The following is an 18,816-nucleotide window of genomic DNA, read 5'->3' on the forward strand; positions in this document are numbered from 1 at the left end:
ATTCCCAGAGGCCAAATTTGAAACAAGTCGCACATCAAAATGAGTAACAGGAATGGATGATAATACATTTTAAAAAAATCCATGTGTGGATTAAAAACAAATTATTTCTTTTACAGGTGAGAAAAGGAAAAATTCTCTATTTTTCTAAATGTTTATTTATTTATTTTAAGGGGGGAGGGGCAGAGAGAGAGGTAGAGAGAGAGAGGGAGAGAGAGGGAGAGAAAACCAAGCAGGCTTCTTGCTGTCAGCTCGGAGCCCAATGTGGGGCTCGTTCCAACGAACCATGAGATCATGACCTGAGTTGAAATTCAAAGTCGGGTGCTTAACCGACTGAGCCACCCGGGCACCCCAAAAAATTCTTTTATAGCAGAATGCCAACACCTACTCATGGAAAGAATGACAGAATTAGAAAATAACCATATTGTAAATACCAAAGTACTAATAACTGATTCAGACAAAAATTATCAACAGATGCTAAGAAACCATTGGGTGTGAGACTTAGGGAATAGGACATTGACACTCCACAGATTAGAGCAAAAAGGAAACAGGTACTTTTACAGAAAAATCTGGTGAATATCACCTTAACCAAAACGTTAGTAAAACTGTTAAATTTCAATCTAATCACGAGAAAACAACCACATACATCTAAGAGGTATTCTGCAAAGAAGCCAGCATCGACTCTTTTAAAAACATTAACACCACAAAAGGCAAAAAAGGGTGAAGAACTTTTCATGATTAAAGAGATATGAAAAACTAACTGAAACCTTGATTGGATCCTGAATAAGGAAGAAAACCAGCTATCAAGGGCATTTATTGAAACATTTCAGAAAATCTGAGTATGGCCTATGTATTACAGTATCACATCACTGTTGAATTTTGAGTGTGGTAAACATATTATGTACAAGAATGTCTGATTTTTGGAGAGACATACAGAAATATTTAGGAAGGTAGTGATATAATGTCTCATTATGATCCTCAATTACTTCGGCCAAGAAAAAGTCAGCAAATGGGCAAAATATGTTAACAAGTGGAAAATCTAGAAGGGCGTATGACTCTTCATCCACCATCCTCTCAACTTTTCTGTGGGTTTGAAGTTTTCCAAAATAAAAAATGGCAAGGAAAAGAAAAAAAACGTATGTGCTTCCCCTGAGCCAAGTGTAAGTCCTGCCTGAAGCCCATTCAACAGAAGTCCACCCGTGAGACAAATTTACCAAGGTAAGATGACACACAATATGGGTGTACTCACGGGAAAGAGCTGAGCCAGGAGTAAACGAAAGAAGAGTGTTGCCAAAGGTGAAATGTGAAGTACACTGCCTATGTGGGCAAGTGATAGGTTCTATAAGGGCCTCTGAAAATAAATGTATTCGGGTTTAGCACAGAAGAGCTAGCACATATATACAGGCCATGACACCATGCTGGATTACAACAGAATCATTCAAGTAAAATGTTGCTCCCTTTCCTCTTTCTTCTTCCTCAACCTTGAAAGTAAGCACCACAAGAGTAAGAAGAAAGTAACGATTAAAAGAACAAAACAACCGCCACCCCTGTCAAAATGAGAATGCAGGGGGATTCTGGGTGGCTCAGTCGGTTAAGCGCCCAACTCTTGGTTTCAACTCAAATCATGATCTCATGGTTTGTGGGTTTGAGCCTCACATTGAGTGCTGACAGTGCAGAACCTGCTTGGGATTCTCTCTCCCCCCCCTCTTTCTCTGCACCCCCCAGTCAAAATAAGTTAAAAAAAAATGAGAATGTGGGAAGGAAAAATCATTATATTGGGCATAAGATTAAAACTGGACTTTCTGTAACTTAAGGTATGTTTCAATTACTAAAAATAAGACGATTCTTCTAAGCACAAATGAAGGGCTAGAAAGGGTAAAGAGTTGACCTTGTATAGATGAATACAGTAATTAAGAGAAAGATAAAGCAGTAATTCAGGCTTTCCCAAAAACAACAGTGATAAACTCCCATTAATGAACGGGGGCTCAAGACAGGAAGAACTCAGGGAGCTGGGAGTGGAAACAGGCACTGGGGTCAAAAACCCAACTCCCTGGGAGTAATGAAACCCAAGACACCTCAAGTGAGACAGTAAACAAGAGTCAGACTCACTACCTGAAACAAAGGTACTGTAATTTTTTGATAGGAACAGAGGCTCAAATGACAAGTGCAGTTTCAAATGAAAAGTGCTTGCTTGCTATGAAGGGAAGAATTAGAAATATCTGTACAACCAACAATAAGACCACCATATACTGACTCAAGGACTGGAGGAATTTCTCCAGAAGATCCTACTCTAAGACCTTCTTCAGAGCTGAGGATTTCAAAAGTTCAGGCTGGGGCAATTTCAAAACTGCCTTATTGGAAAGGAGTATGGTAAAAAGGAAAGAAAACAAACCTGTTTAAAACAAGGCAAACTGAACTCACCAACAAAAAATTACAAAGCATATTTTAAAAAATCATTATATTTCTCATAAAATAATTTTATCATAAAATCACTCTAAGGTGACAATATAAGGACACAAAATCACATTCATTTATAAGGGACAAAAAAGGTGGGGAGAGGGGCGCTGGGTGGCTCAGTCAGGTAAGTGTCCAACTCTTCATTTCAGCTTAGGTCAAGATCTCACAGTTTGTGAGAGATCAAGTCCCGAGTCAGGCTCCGTGCTTGACAGCTCAGAGCCCTCTTGGGATTCTCTCTCCTTCTCCCACTGCCCCACCCCTGCTCATTCTCACGCTCTTTCTTTCTCAAAATAAATAAACATCAAAAGGGGGGGGGAGTAGGAATTTAAAGGTAGTGGAACAGATGAACAGTGGCATTGATTAGAAAGACTGTAAAAAGCTAAAATCTAATTCTGAGAGTAGGGAAAGCCTAGGAAAAAACTAAATCACTCTAGAGAACTCAAAAGAAGTTGTAAACATGTTCTTCCATTTTATGTATTGTCTTTTTACTTTCTTGATAGTATCACTGGAAACACAAAAGTTTTAATGTTTGATGAATTCCAATTTATTTTTTCTTTTGTCACAGGTGCTTTTGGTATTCTATCTAAAAGACTATTGCTGAGTCCAGTCACAAAGATTTACTCCTGTGTTCTCCTCTAAGACTTCTATAGTTCTAGCTATTAATTTTAGGTCTGTGATCTATTTGGAGTTCATTTTTTTTTACATGGTGTGAGGTAGAGATCCAATTTCATTATTTTCTATGTGAATATCTAGTTGTTCCTGCACCCTGATGAATTTTTTTTTAAAGTAGTGTTGACACAACTGGATACAAACTTGGAAACAAACTTAGATTCAATATTCATACCTTATACACCAAGGTAGTTCTAAGTGGATCTGAGATTACTGATATTACATAGATACATTACTGATATTACAAGTTACTGATATAGTTAATATCCCTAATATGCATTAAAAACTTCTTAAAAATAGGGAAGAAAAAAGTAAACAATTCTACTGAAAAAGGTGGAAGGGGACACTACAAATGAGAATCAAACCCGGGGCGCCTGGGTAGCTCAGTTGGTTAAGCGTTCAACTCTTGATTTCAGCTCAGGTCATGATCTCAAGGTTCGTGAGTTCAAGTCCCCTGTCAAGCTCTGCACTGACAGAGTGGAGCCTGCTCGGGATTCTGTCTCCCTCTCTCTCTGTCCCTCCCCTGCTCACACACATGCGCAGGTATGCTATGCTCTCTTTCTCTCTCTCAAAAATAAACAGTGGCACCTGGGTGGCTTAGTCAGTTAAGCATCTGACTTTTGCTCAGGTGACAATCCTCACACACTGTGAGTTAGAGCCCTGTGCTGGGCTCTGTGCTGACAGCTCAGAGCCTGGAGCCTGCTTCGGATTTTGTGTCTCCCTCTCTCTCTCTCTGACCCTCCCCCACTCATGCTCTCTCTCTTTCAAACATAAACAAACATTAAAAAAATTGTTTTTCATAAACATTAAAGAGTCAATTCTCACAAAAAATGCAAATGACTCTTAAACATAAAAAATATGCTCATAAAAGGAATTTAAATGAAAACTACACAGAACATATCCATCATTAATATTGATTATGGTGTTGGTATCACAGGTGTATACATGTCAAAACTTATCAAACACTTTGAATAAATGTACTTTACTGTGTATCAAATGTACCTCAATAAAGCTGTAAGGAAAAAAAACACGTATACTTCATCTCCAATGAAGGGGAATCTGGCAACATCTAGAAAAATTAAGATGTATTTACTACTAAATGAATACCATAATTATATAGGAAAAAAAGGAACTAATCCAAGTAAATTTTAAATATAGTATTTTACTTATTCTCAGACTAAAGAGAACTGCGGATAAATACTGAAATTTACTTAGATTTGTTGTTGGTAGCGGTATGCATACAGCAATGTTGAAGCTATTGATATGTATCACACAAGTGGGCAAATATGGAATCAGTATACTGCTAGTAGTTAGGTTTCTCACTAGGGAAGAAGGGAGACAAAAATAAGGAACTGGGGAGGCAAAGAACCCAGATACAGACTAAAATTAGAGTATCACTATGAATTTGTGATTTAAACATACCTATTTTTTTCACTCTGTCCACTAAGTCTAGAAGCAATGACATTTACAGGAGCAGTGAACATAATCTAATGCCCAGATCTTGATTGCTAAATACCATTTTGACTAAAAGGATTCCAGGCTCTTAAAAAATGGCTGCCTTCAAGGCTAAGGCAAGGAAAGTACAAGATGAGTGTGGACCCTCTTATACCAAAAACTAAAAAAAGTTCTCAGAGGGGCGCCTGGGTGGCGCAGTCGGTGAAGCGTCCGACTTCAGCCAGGTCATGATCTCGCGGTCCGTGAGTTCGAGCCCCGCGTCAGGCTCTGGGCTGATGGCTCAGAGCCTGGAGCCTGCTTCCGATTCTGTGTCTCCCTCTCTCTCTGCCCCTCCCCCATTCATGCTCTGTCTCTCTCTGTCCCAAAAATAAATAAACGTTGGAAAAAAAAAAATTTAAAAAGTTCTCAGAAAGTGAAGGGGACATAGTAAGTGGTAAGGGACATAGTTTGACAGGTTTTCATTGGCCAGATTTGGGACAGGTTGACTATCAAAGGAATACCACGAACTATACAACACACTGAATGAAAGAATCCACAAATCCATGTATAAATAGATAAGAAAAAGTTCTTTTTGTAGAACACCAACTGACCAACTAACTAGTGTAGAGAATGATAGTTAGCAAATCACCATTTTGCAACAATAACTAATTTTCACCATTAGGTGGAAATTTGCTGGAAGAATATTTGCACAAAGTATTTGATAATTTTTTAACTACAAAAAAAATATGGTGGAAAAGTCTGATAAACAGTACCTAAACCAAGTAATCTGAAATCAACACTATCAGTAATGGACAAAGTAGCGTCAAGTACCCTCTGATGTAATTTGCTACAGATATATCACGTCTATATAGATACGTCACATTTTTATTGACGAAAGTGCATAAAATGAATTGAATCATGAAGAAACGATCAATTAAATCCCAAATAGGAACAGTCTGTGAAACAATGGATGCATACTATTTAAAAATACAAATGTGAAAGATAAAGACAGGCTGAAGAACTGCTGCAGATTAAGACACTCGAAACAAAATGTAAATGTGTGATTCTGAACTGTATCATAGAAGGCTCTATAAAACACAGGGTTAGGACAATCAGGAAACTTGACCGTGGACAGCATATATTTGGTAATAGTAGTATACTATGTTTGACTCCCTGAATGGATGTGGTAACTGCCTCGGAGACATGTAGAGAATGTTATTGCTCATCCCTCTCTTACTCAAAATCCACCTTGGAATAAAATCCACATTACTTTCGCTGGCATACCAGGCACTCCATTACTAGGTCTCTGCCTAGCACCCTCAGAACACTTATGGTAGAGCCTCTTCTTAATTAAGCTCCATCCACACTAGTTTTCTTTTCTACTCCTCAAAAATCAACTCAAAGGCCTCTGTGTTAGTTATGTCTGCCTGAGATACTCCTTCTTTGCATGACTGAGTCCTTACACCCACCACTCATCTCTCAACTTGGGCATCTCTTCAAAGGACTACCCCTCACCCTGAAGTCACTTACTGTGACATTACCTTATTTTCTTCACAGCATCTGTTACTATTTGAAATCATGGCATCTATTATCTGTATACTGATTATCAGTCTCTTATTACTAGAATATATATGTCGTGAGAGTAGGAACTTATGTCTTGGTCACTATTCCATTTCCAGAATGTAGAACCCAGTGCCTATACACAGTTGATACTTACCAACTAGTCACTAAATTACAGAATTACTAATTCTGATATGTACCCATTAGGGAGTCTACCATTTTAAGCATGATGAAAATCCTAATGAAACCTCATGTTAATTTAGGAGGTATTCAAAAAATACAACTTAAAATGCTTAGTATTGGGGAGGGAAAAAAAAAGCGCAGTAATTTTAGTGTAAAAACACTACCATCAGGTCAGGAGACCACGAAAACAATTTATTCCATTTATTCCCTCTAACTCTCAATACATTTCTTTTCAAAGTAAACAAAGTGGGGAGACAGGGGAAGAGAGGGAGAAAGAAGGAGTAGGGAGAAAGAAGGAGTAGGGAGAAAGGGGGAGGGGAGGAGCGAGAGAGTGCATGCAAGAGAGAGTAAGCACAGAATGTGCACAAGGAGAGGTATTAAAAGAACCATCCACTGTAGCAGATAGAAACCAGCAAGGGTTTCTATTCCAATCACTTTCTATCTCAAAACAAAGCCAAAAAAAAAAAAAAAAAAGATTTATTAATTCTCATCTTCCGATAAAGCTGTGGTTGACACAATCAAGTTATAAAGACTCTTTTTAAGCGTGAAAAGTCATTTCCTTGCTATCACACCCTTGCATTTTAGAACAGGCTGTGATGTATCTGAAGATTATTTGTGCCACATTCTTGTGTGCTGTTGCTATTGAAATTTTCATTAAGTAACATCAGATAAAATACCTCTCCTGAGAAGTCTGCAAAAGCTACTTCAGGATTTATCTATTTTCTAGTAATTTGTTACACATCAATAGAAAATGAAACACCAATAACTCTCAATAACTGCTTAAACAAACTTGATGCATCCACTCTTTTCTTCCCTAGGGAAGAATGTGTGCCATTTAAATGGAACATTCTTACTGTATCTTCATCCAAAAAGACTTATTTAACTTCCCCATTGAAACTTGCAAACAGATAAAGGATTACAATCTACAGGTAAGCAAGCCAAAGAAGAATTAAAAAAGCATAATTTCTAAAAGAATTCATCCCTGAGCACCCCATCTCATAAACATGTGAACTACAAGATGTAATTACTGTTTACTTAATCTTTTTTACTTTGTCTCTCTGAAACAGAGAAATAACTAATTATTCTGCTACAAGAGCTGTTCACAAACGGACTTAACTGTCACTGGGCCTTGTTTTCATTCTATACAATCTGCCTCACATAGGTAGGGACAAACATATAATGTGCCACAAAATTAAAATAAAGTGTTGTTCTATAAAAAAACTAAATAAAGATACGGCTCTAGAAAAAAGGGGCACAAATAAAAGGAGACAGAATTTGAGATGCTACAGATAAAGAAAGGATTACTATGTCCAATTTTGAACATGGGCAAAGAATGTGAATAGATATTTCTCCAAAAAGGATATGCAAATTGCCAATAAGCATATAAAAAATACCCAACATCATTAGCCCCCGAAAATGCAACTCAATGTCACAATGAGCTACACCCTCCAACCAAGATGACTATAATGAAAAAGGCAACAAAATTGCTGGTAGAAATGTAAAACGGTGCAGCTACTTTGGAAAACAATTTGGGCAGAGCTCCTCAAGATGTTAAATACAGTTAATATGACCCAGCATTTCCCCTCCTAGCTATATACCCAAAAGAACTGAAAACACATGTTCATTAAAAAACAAACAAAAAATCTGTTCCTGAATGTTGAGAGCAGTATGGACAATCACCAGAAAGTGTCCATCAACTGATGAATAAAAGACTATGTAGCATACAAGGGAATATACCAAACCATTGAAAGAAATCAAATACAAATGCTATAACATGGATAAAACTTTTTTTTTTTTTTTAAGTAAGCTCTACACTCAACATGGGGCTTGAACTCACAACCCTGAGATCAAGAGCTGCATGCTCTACCTACCAATACAGGTGGCCCCAACACAGATAAATCTTAAAAACACTGTGCTAAGCGAAATAAGTCAGACAAAAAAGTCACATGTTATATGATTCTATTTATGAGACATTTCCAGAACTAGCAAAATTTATGGAGACAGATTACTGTTTGCTAGGGCTTGGTGGGGAGGGGAAAATAGGCATTAAGCGCTAATGGGGAAGGGTTTCTTTGGGGGATAATGAAATGTCTGGAATTATAGTGGTGATAGTTGTACACCTTTGTGAGTATATTAAAAACCAATGGATTATATACCCAAAAAGTTTTTAAAAACGTAGTTAGACATTACATTTTTAATCTGTGGCTTTTGGCAATGTCCTAGCACACATCCATTTCTCAAGAATGTACAAAGAAATATATATGACATCTCTTCTATCCATCTTCTTTTTCATGGACACTTACCTGAAGCAGTCTGTCCTATTTCCCACCACATATGGGGCATTTTAATTTGTTTTAAGTTATTTATAGTAGGTGCTAACAAAAAAAAAAAAAAAGAAGAAGAAAAAAAAGAAAAGTCTCCCTTATACCTACTAAATTGCTTTGAAAATTCAGTTTATCTTTCCGGCTTCATTTTCTGTACACTTACAAATATATACATGGTTTGATTTTTATAAAAATGAAAACATACCTGAGACACTTCACTGGAGTTTGTTACTGAACAATGGATGACTGACACACTCAATAACCATGTACATGGAGACTTTTCCTCATTCTTTATCAATCACATAGTATGGATGTAGCATACTTTAGTTATCTAGTCTTCTACAATTGACAATCATTTTTCACACTGCCTCTTTAGAAAGTTACTCCTATGACACTCCTTTTGACTCTCCACAATCTAGCCCCACCAAGCTTTACAATGTATGGAGTCAGTGCAGTGGGTATCATTCTGGTCTCTAAGACCAAGCTGACTTTGAAGCCCAGCCTATCCATGTACTAGCAATGTAACTTTGGAGAAGTTATATCCTTATTGTGCCTTAACTTCTTCACTAGCCTAAATATCTTACAGAGTCCTATAAGAAATAAGGTACTCCTGTACCTCCAAACAATGAATGCCAGTCACAGATGTACTCAAATGTCAACTATCATTATCATACCTCCCCATGAATTCTGTACTCATACCCAAATGCCACTCATAATTCCTCAACTATTCCTTTTACTCTGCTGTTAAAATTTTCTTCTGCTATGGCTGTTAGTCTATGATGATTAATTCATCCTTGGATGCCTTGGTGACTCACGTCAGTTAAGTGTCCAACTTCGGAGATACAAGCACCCTTTGTAACGGCATTATTGATCCAAGATACACAAGCAGCCCAAATGTCCATCAATTGATGAATGGATAAAGAAGATGTGAGAGACACACACACACACACACACACACACACACACACACACACACAATGGAATATTACTCAGCCATAAAAAGAATGAAATCCTGCCATTTGCAACGACAGACAGTATAATGCTAAGCAAAATAAGTCAGAGAAAGACAAATACCATTTCACTCATGTAGAATTTAACAAACAAAACAAATAAGCAAAGGGGAAAAAGAGACGCAAACCAAGAAACGGACTCTTAACTACAGAGAACAAACTGATGGTTACCAGAGAGGAGCTGGGTGGGGAGATGGGTAAAATAGATGGGGATTAAAGAGTATATTTATAAAGATGAGCACCAGATGATGTGTATGGAAGTGCTGAAGCACTATACTGTACACCTGAAACTAATATAACATTGTATGTTGACTAACTGGAATTAAAATAAAAACTTAAAAAAAAAAAAGAAAGATAGATGGGAGCAGTGGAGACGGTGACAAGTAAGGGATTCTGTATCTATTCTGAAGAAAGAACAGACCTCACTGACTGATGAGTAGAAACAAAGCAGAGTCAAGAGAATTATTAGGGGCCCTGATATAAGCCAGTGATTCTCAAACTTTAGTATGCAAAAGAATCTCCAGGAGAGCATATTAAAATGGAATTGTCAGGTCTTATCTCTGGTCTCTGATTTAGTAGTTCTGGTGTGAAGCCTGAAACACACCGGCCCACCAACAGAAAAACCAGCATTGCCAATTAGTAAGCTAGGAAAAACAGCAGAGATAAGAAAAATTGAACGAGGAGTTCAATTTTGAACATATTAAATTTGAGATGTCCCAATATCACCTCTGTGGTATTTTCCCCCGGAACCCATAGACTCCCCACGTTGGGCTCTTTGCTGACAGCACAGGGCCTGGAGCCTGCTTCGGATTCTGTCTCTCTCTGCCCCTCCCCGACTCGTGATCTGTCTCTCTGTCAAAAATAAACAAACATTAAAAAAAAAATTTTTTTTTAATAAAAATGATGGCTAGTGAGGTAGATGACGAGAGAGAAGCTCTGTGAAGGAAGCATTTCATGAAGAAGGAAATGAGCAACTGTCATGAATGCTAACTTGACTGAAGATTAATTCAGGATGAGAAATGTGGTCATTGTGAACTAACAAAAGTTCTTCTGGTGGAGTGGTAGCAGAACACTACTAGCCCGTACAGAATCTTTATGTGGATTTAAACAATGTCCCTCCCAAAGACACTTTACTTGCATCTCTTACAAAACTGTCATAGAATATGCTTTTATTAGAACAAGAAATTTAGTGCCACCTGCTGGAAAACCACTGTCACAAATATGTGATCATTGTCCTCTCGAATGTGGCACCCTTGTTCAGGACACGACCTGCACAATCATACACAGCAGCTTAGTTGGCAAAGTCTGGTTAGAATGGGGTCAAAATAGAATGAGAAGGGGAAACCATATAGACATTTCTTTCATGGCAAGGAGTTTTGCTGTAAGTGAATCAAGGAAATACAGGAATAGCCAAAAGGGGAAGGTGGATTCAAGGGAGGATTTCTTTTTTTAATATTAGAGATCATACGGTGTTTCTGTGCTGAGGAGAATATTCCAGTAGAGAGGGGGAAATTGATGCTATAACACAAGAGAGCATTGCTGAAATGATGTTATTGAGTAGCTAAGAGTCAAGATCTAGAAGACAAGTGAAGAGGTAGGCCTTAAATAAGAGAATGGATAATTCACCTAGACGAACAGGAATAGCAGAGTATATATGACCAATTGGAAAGAAGTTAACTGATAAGGTGGCGGGAGTGTACAGATCTCTTCTGCTTGCTTATTTTCTCCAGAAAGTAGGAAGCAAGGTCATTAACTGACAGTGAGGAGTGAGAGCTGAGGAGGTGGTGGAAGTTTGAAAGAAGAGAAATTACTGCCAGCACAATGTGACAATGAATAGATTAAGAAAGAAAATGTGATAGGATTTCAGGCAGCATCTAAAGACCCATTTGAGCTCAGTAGCCAAAATTTAAAGAGAGACCATTCAACGATATTGCATTCCATATTCTCCATCTACATGTACAGTGGACAGAGCTGGATTTAGCCAGGATTGAACCAGATGTGCACAACAGGGGAAGATATCTGAGGGTACATACAAAAGAGTAACTATAAGTGACTGCATATGAGGAAGTGAGCAACAAGGAGGTGCTCTGGTAGGTACTCAACAAGTAACGAGGTGAACTTAAAATGGAGATATCAGTACAAGCCTCCTCAGTCTTCAACTTAAAAATTTGCAGTGATTGGCCCAGGGTTCCTTACCAAATTGAAACTCCTTCACACCAAGATTCAACACCTTTCCAAGACACAAGTACTTTTAACTGCTATCACTCCAGTTTATCTGTTAAGTTCCACTTAAAGTGATAAACTGGACATTCTACTCAAATCTCCACAAGTCTTTCTAAAGACTTCCAAACGTTTTGATGCTGGCGTTCCCAGAAAGAATTAATGTAAGTTGTTAAACATAGTTCATTCTTTCTTTAAAAAAAAACAAAACAATTCTTTTTTCTTTTTAATGTTTGTTTGAGAGAGAGAGAGAGAGAGAGAGAGAGAGAGAGAGAGCATAAGCAAGGAAGGGGCAGAGAGAGAGAGGGAGACACAGAATCTGAAGCAGGCTCCAGGCTCTGAGCTGTCAGCACAGAGCCCGACACAGGGCTCGAACTCACAAACCGTGAGATCATGACCTGAGCCGAAGTCAGACACTCAACCAACTGAGCCACCCAGGTGCCCCAAAACATAGTTCTTAATCTCCACCAAACTCCTAGAGAGTTTATAATTAAATAATCCCTGAAGCTAATTAGCTGGGCTACAAACATAGCTCTGTCATAGGAAATTCTTCTGAGTAATGGTACATATGTGGCATTGTACATCCTGGGATGTTTTCCATAATTTCTCTGGATAGTCTTCCAACCAGTTCCACAAGACAAGTCAGGCCATCAACTGTCTTCCTGTTATCATCTCTTACTTTTCATTTTCTTTTACTCCTCCCATTCCTAATAATTGAAAATATTTTTTCACTTAATATTAACAATAATCAGTCATTAGTCAATACACCAGACCTTTATTAAGGAATCTGCAACTTCCCACAAATCCTAACCATACACTAGTATAGCTCACTTCTTCTTTATTAAAATTACTCAAAAACAAAACAAAAGGGAATTCCTTCAAGAACAAAAAATAAGATCTGCAGCTGTTAAACCTGCTTTTAAGAGGAGGAGGTATAGGTTTATTACACCACCAAGGGAGTCTTCAGTCACACTCCTGGAGAATGTTGTTCTCCAAGTCAGATAGCTCTCCTCCATGCCAATATAAACAAAACGTTGGCCAGGTGTCAGGAACAAAATGTAAAAAGTTCACTTGAGCACCATCACCTAAAATGAAGGCCACAGCTTGCTGTTAGGAACACAAAAGCTTAGGTAATTATCTAATAATAAAAAATTGTGAGAACAATTCCTTCAGGAAAAACAGGAACACTTGCTTTTCTACTTCAGTATAAAAATAAAAAAATGTATCATTAAAAAAGCCACAGAAATTTTTTTTTCCTTTCACCAACTTCTTTTGAAATTTCTCCTCTTCACTAATTCTCTAAAAAGCCTAATATTACAGTACTCCCCACCAACCCAAAATGCTCAAAGCAGCTCAAATGTATTACACATTAGCGAGAATTAAAGAAGTGAAGTTATATAACACACAATCCAGTGAAAGTGACATGCTTCTTACCCTAGTATTTCTATCACCAAAGTTCATGTCCAGTGGGTGAAACAAAATTCTCACAATGGATTTCACATGACTAAAGTAAAAAGATAATTTATAAGAAAAGAGCATGAGAAAATTTTATGTTCTTCAAAAAAGGGAGCTGAGAAAAAATATTATGGGACTCATATTAACAAGAAAGGATTTGACAAATCACATTTTATACGGAGACAGAAGCCCACAAGAGAGACAACAGAAAGACAGAGGCACAGACAGAGGTTTCCCCACCCTAAAAGGATCTTCAAATTCTATCTCTAGCAAATTCTATCACATGCAAGCACTGACCATTCTGGAAGCCAGGTATAACTAATGATGTGGTACAATTTACATTAAAATATAGGAAGGAAGTAGGTGGTGGTAAAGAGACTAATACAAGAGGATTTTACTTTTGCAAATCCATGACAAGCCCTATATACCAAAGATATAAAATAAATGCAACTTGATAATATTTTCAGACCCAATATTTAAAGCCTAACACACAAAAAATAACAGCCTTTCAAGCAATGAACTATGGTTTCAAAATGAAGTGTATGCCCCAACCAAAACAGTTAAAGCGCTGTTTCAAATGATTACTGCTTTCACCATCAGAACGTGCTGCACTAATATGGAAAACCATCCCCCCACTTTGTCAGTTTACGTCTATGAATACATATGGAAATAAAGGGATCAAAGATGAGGATTAGTCTTCTTATTCCTGTAAAGCCTGTCATCACAATACTCCTCTTCCTCCTGAAACTCAAGACACCATAATCGTCCATTATTTCCACCACCCCCTTCATCTATTTTCCTGTTTTAGCAAGATGGAAAAATGAAATGCATGACATCAGGACACATAAAAGTGATAAAACAAGACTACTAATCAAAATAATCATTAGCATATCAACCAAATAAGTATGTAAAAATCTAGTGAAACAAACTACCATAATCAAGGTCCAGTTCGTTGTTTATCCCATGAAACAAGTCATCTGCGTGTCCTCCATTCAGAAGACATTTCAGCTTTTTATCTTGATGTTTACAAAGCATCTTTTATATCCTGGACAATTTTAACAATAAAGACTCACCCAAGTGTTATAAACAACATTTCCTGGGTCAGAACTTTAAACAAACTTAAAATCCACCTAAAAAGGATCTGAATTATACTGACATTACAGTATTAGAATGCTTGTATACTAGTTGCTTTTTAAAATATAGGCATATACACAGCAGGACAAATATTAAGTTTCTGTTTTTCTCTATATACCCATTTAAAAGTACAGTGTATCTGTGACTACCCTATCAAGGTCAGAAGGGTTAGACTATACTCAGAGACAGGTAAAAGCCTTTAAGAAACAATAATCACAAGATCTTCTATTTTCATGTGTGAAAGTATGAAGATCACTAGCTTTGCTGTGTTTCTGTAAGTTTCTGTTTATAAAAGTGCAGTTGAAACATAGCCAACCTAATTCAAGATGTTAAAACTATGTTAAATAAAATTAGCCCAAGCACTGAAGTTGAATCACATGGTCCCAGAGTTCTGTGTGGTTGGCTCCTTCTGATCAAAAGGATAGTGACCAACTAAGGTACTTCTAGAGCATATTAGTTCCCTAATCTAGAATGTATGATCACTAACCCTTAAGGCATAATAAAATGCAAAATATAAATAAATTGGTGACAATTTATTTAGAATGAATGACCTGTAAATTCTTCATAGCTATGGAAACGTGTATCTTGAAATTACCAGTAACACGAATTTTCACAATATTTGATATGAAATCCTGGATCATATAGAAACTTATAATAGACAAATTTAATTCTACTACCACCCAGTCTTAGTCCTTTACTTTCCCCACCCCCTCCCCTCCAATCCAGTTTCTATTATCCAGGACTTTATAAATGAACTATTATATTAGGTTTTCAAAGAAAATATAACCATGATGTGATTCTTCCATCACTTAAATGTAACATTACTGATTAACTCAAATTCTATAGAAATGACCACTTTCAATGCAAACTGAAGACCTTACTCTTCTATTATTACAATCCTTCCCCTAATTCCCAAAGTTAAGATTCTGCTAAGGTATATTTGAAGTACGAAAAGTCAAACCTTGGGATTTACTAAAAGACCTAAAAACCTTTATTATTATTATTTCTTTGGTTTCTATACACTCCTTTGGTTTCTATTATAGAAATAGGAAGTTCTTGGGGTGCCTGGGTGGCTCAGTCGGTTAAGCATTTGACTTCAGCTCAGGTCATGATCTCACACTTCATGAGTTCAAGCCCCGCATCAGGCTCTGTGCTGACAGCTCGGAGCCTGGAGCCTGCTTCAGATTGTGTCCCTCCCTCCCTCCCTCCCTCTCTCTCTCTCTCTGCCCTTCCTCCACTCATGCTCACTCATGCTCTCTCTCTCTCAAAAATAAACATTAAAAACAAATTAAAAAAAAAACTTTTAAAGAAATAGGAGGTTCTTAATCATAGTCACATCCATGAAATCTTCTCCTGAATGACACAAACCAAAGTTTTTGTGCATAAAATGTTATTTCAAATTCCCTGTTTTAAAGAAAAAAATCACCATCAACAATACCTAACAATTATAATCTGAGCCATGTAGTCTAAAACAACTATGAGGAACATACATTAGTGGTCATTTTTAAGCATGTTTTATGATGATAGAATTAGGGAGGGAGTTAGGCTATTTAAGATATGGATCTGTTCCTATTTACAGGTTTACAGGATGTGCTAAAGAATACGTTGAACTTCTGTCTCCTTAAAATGATTGTGATAAACTCACAAGCTGAAACTTGCTTTTATGAATCTCATTCCTAGGTCTTATTTAATTTTGCTTACTTATATTTCCTATTGACAAGTTGTATGCTATTTGCAACCAACAGTCCAATAATAACACCCTCTGAAACCTTTGTCTTTGTCTAGCAGAGAGAGATAAGACTGACGCTGGAGGTAAATGGATGGTATATGGGTTAGGTTGTTTATAATAAAGCTTCATTATCTTGAAGTATTATGAATTCTCAGACTATAAAATATCTTCAAACTATTATATACCTAGTTTTAAGGTTTGGAAATTGTTAAAATTTCTAAAAAACTATAGGAAGGCAAAAGAAATGCTTCTCTTACATCAATTTCCATTACATTAGAAATGTACTTTTTTTCATGTAACCTGCCTCCATGAATTAAATCAAAGAGCTTGGATAATTACATTCAGAGTTCATGAAGGACAAAAAATAGTAATATATCCAATCCATTTGAAAGTGGTATGGTTTTGGCCTTAGAATTTTATTTTAAGGCCAGATTATGAGGCTGCTGCAAACCTGGGAAATCTATCAGATGCCTAAGATGAAAATAGAAGAGAGAAATATGAAAAGACAAAAGTGGATACATTTTCCATTTTGTACAACCATTCAGCAGTAATGTAACAAGATTCAGTTAACCACTGGTTAACTAGTTAATCATACAAAAGTAAACATTCAGATTTCTCTCTCTCTACATGAATCACATCATTAATGTGACTTCTAGACATTTTGGTAAATTAAAATACTTGCGTTTGTTAAAAACTAAAAGTGCTTTTAATTATAAATTACATTAATTACAATTACAGAATCTTAGGCACTTAACTGAAATTAAGGCATGGGTCACTGTAGGTGTATTAAAAATGGTATAGAAAAGTAGTTTTATCAAAGTATCATCAAAGACTGAAACAGGGTGCCTGGATATGTTTCCTTCTCAGTGTACGATTACTTCGTCTGATTCTTTTAACTGCAATCTATTTGGATGGCTTGGGTAGGATGATAATAGACAGCTTTTACACAAACACAGCTTTTACAAAAACCTTCTCCTGAGACATCTTCTGAGTGATGTATTAACATGTTAAAATCATGAAAAATCTTTCCAAAATTACAATGATATACATACCCTTTCAACACAAAAGCATTTGTCATTATCACTGATGGCATACAGTTTAACATCATTTCCCTTTCACAGAATTATTCAATTACAACCAACACTACGACTAGTGACTCAATATAATTTCTCCCAAATTCTCCTAACGTGACCAATCCTCTATGTATAAAAAATGTATACCATCAATTTGCATGACAAAGAGTTCCAGTATCTAACAGGCTTAACACTCATATCTCAGTCATGGCTGCCTGGCCAGGAAAATGAACATCATGATGGACTCCTGCATTCTTCACATTGTGCTCATGGACAAAGTCAGTGTAGTTTCTATGTGCAGGCTGGGGTGGGGACAAGGCCCTTGTGTTCCACTGGTTTCCACCACGTTGACAGCAGTCACTGGCAGCAGAGAGCCTGGATGGTTGGGGAGTGGGAGGGGAGCACAGTTAGTCTACAGGAATAGGAGAAAATGAATGTGTAAGAGGTAACAAAGGAGAAAGGCAGTGTGACCAGCATGCAACACTGTTATGAGTAGTTATTGACATCTACTCCATGCAATGACATTCAAGAATAAAGGGAGGGGGGAGGACAGAATCAACAGTTATATGTAGTAGAAAAGCTCAATATGGAAATATGAATAAGTAATCAGAGTCAGTTAAGTGAATTAAATAGAGGAAATTTCACCGAGAGCAAAACACTCTATCTGTCCCTGATGCTGGTATCAAAATCAAAGGTAGAAATGTTGTTTGAAGTTCTAATGAAAAGGAAAAAAATATTTATAACTGACTTCACTCAGATATTTAAAAGGACAATTTGGGGTGCCTGGGTGGGTCAGTTAAGCGTCCAACCCTTGATTTCGGCTCAGGTCATGATCTCACAGTTCATGAGATGGAGTCCCGTGTTTTGCTCCGCACTGACAACGAGGAGCCTGCTTGGGACTCTGTCTCCCTTTCTCTCTGCCCCTTCCCTGGCTCATGCTCACACACTCTCCCCGCCCCCCCCCCCCGCCAAATAAATACATAAACATTTTAAAAAATAATAAAATACAAGGCCAGTTCTAAATTACGGATAAAGGCACACATAGAAAAGGGCAACTGTGAGAATTATTCCCCAAATTAAGGGACTTCACAAAACTGAAACTCAGGAAACAAAATTCCACAACTACGTTCAGAGGCCATGTAATTGTACATCAATGTTTCCAATTACAATGGAGAATTACTATTCCTTCTAAGATCAAAGTCCACAGGACCTCAGGATAAAATTCAACAGGTACAGATAACGTGATGAGACTATAAAGCCCCTCCAAGGAACAGTTTGGTAAGTATATTAAGAAACCTTTTATCACACAGTGCTATAGAATAGACCTGCAGAACTATGAGAATGAAGCATGCATACAAGCAGTTCCTGGTTAGAAATAACCAGAGTCCTCCAGTAGAAAGAAAACATTTGTCACGGTTCAGAAGATCAAGGTTTTTCAACACAGCAATAAGGGCAGCACATATTTAAGACAATTACAAAGAAAAAAAAAATCATCCCAATTATAAAAGAGGTCTAAAACTAGACTTTTAAATACAACACTTTTCTAACTCAACTGAAACATGAATCTTCAC

The 18,816-nt window shown here is 37.1% G+C and overlaps 1 protein-coding gene across 7 annotated transcripts in view; it reads right to left on the reverse strand.

Moving 5' to 3' along the window:
- Positions 1-18,816, reverse strand: part of EPB41L5 (erythrocyte membrane protein band 4.1 like 5) — a 149,897-nt gene that overhangs the window by 57,815 nt on the left and 73,266 nt on the right. Inside the window, exon 17 of one of the 7 annotated variants that reach the window (XM_040474824.1) lies at positions 16,570-17,620. The exons of the other annotated variants lie outside the window; for them this stretch is intronic. Within the exon in view, the coding sequence (XP_040330758.1) occupies positions 17,440-17,620 (181 nt within the window). The 3' untranslated portion in view covers positions 16,570-17,439. Of the gene's footprint in view, positions 1-16,569; positions 17,621-18,816 lie in introns of those variants that run through there. 7 annotated transcript variants of the gene reach the window in all.

This window comes from Herpailurus yagouaroundi, unplaced genomic scaffold (genome assembly GCF_014898765.1).
Source record: "Herpailurus yagouaroundi ecotype Mexico unplaced genomic scaffold, PumYag 140, whole genome shotgun sequence".
Classification (NCBI taxonomy): domain Eukaryota; kingdom Metazoa; phylum Chordata; class Mammalia; order Carnivora; family Felidae; genus Herpailurus; species Herpailurus yagouaroundi.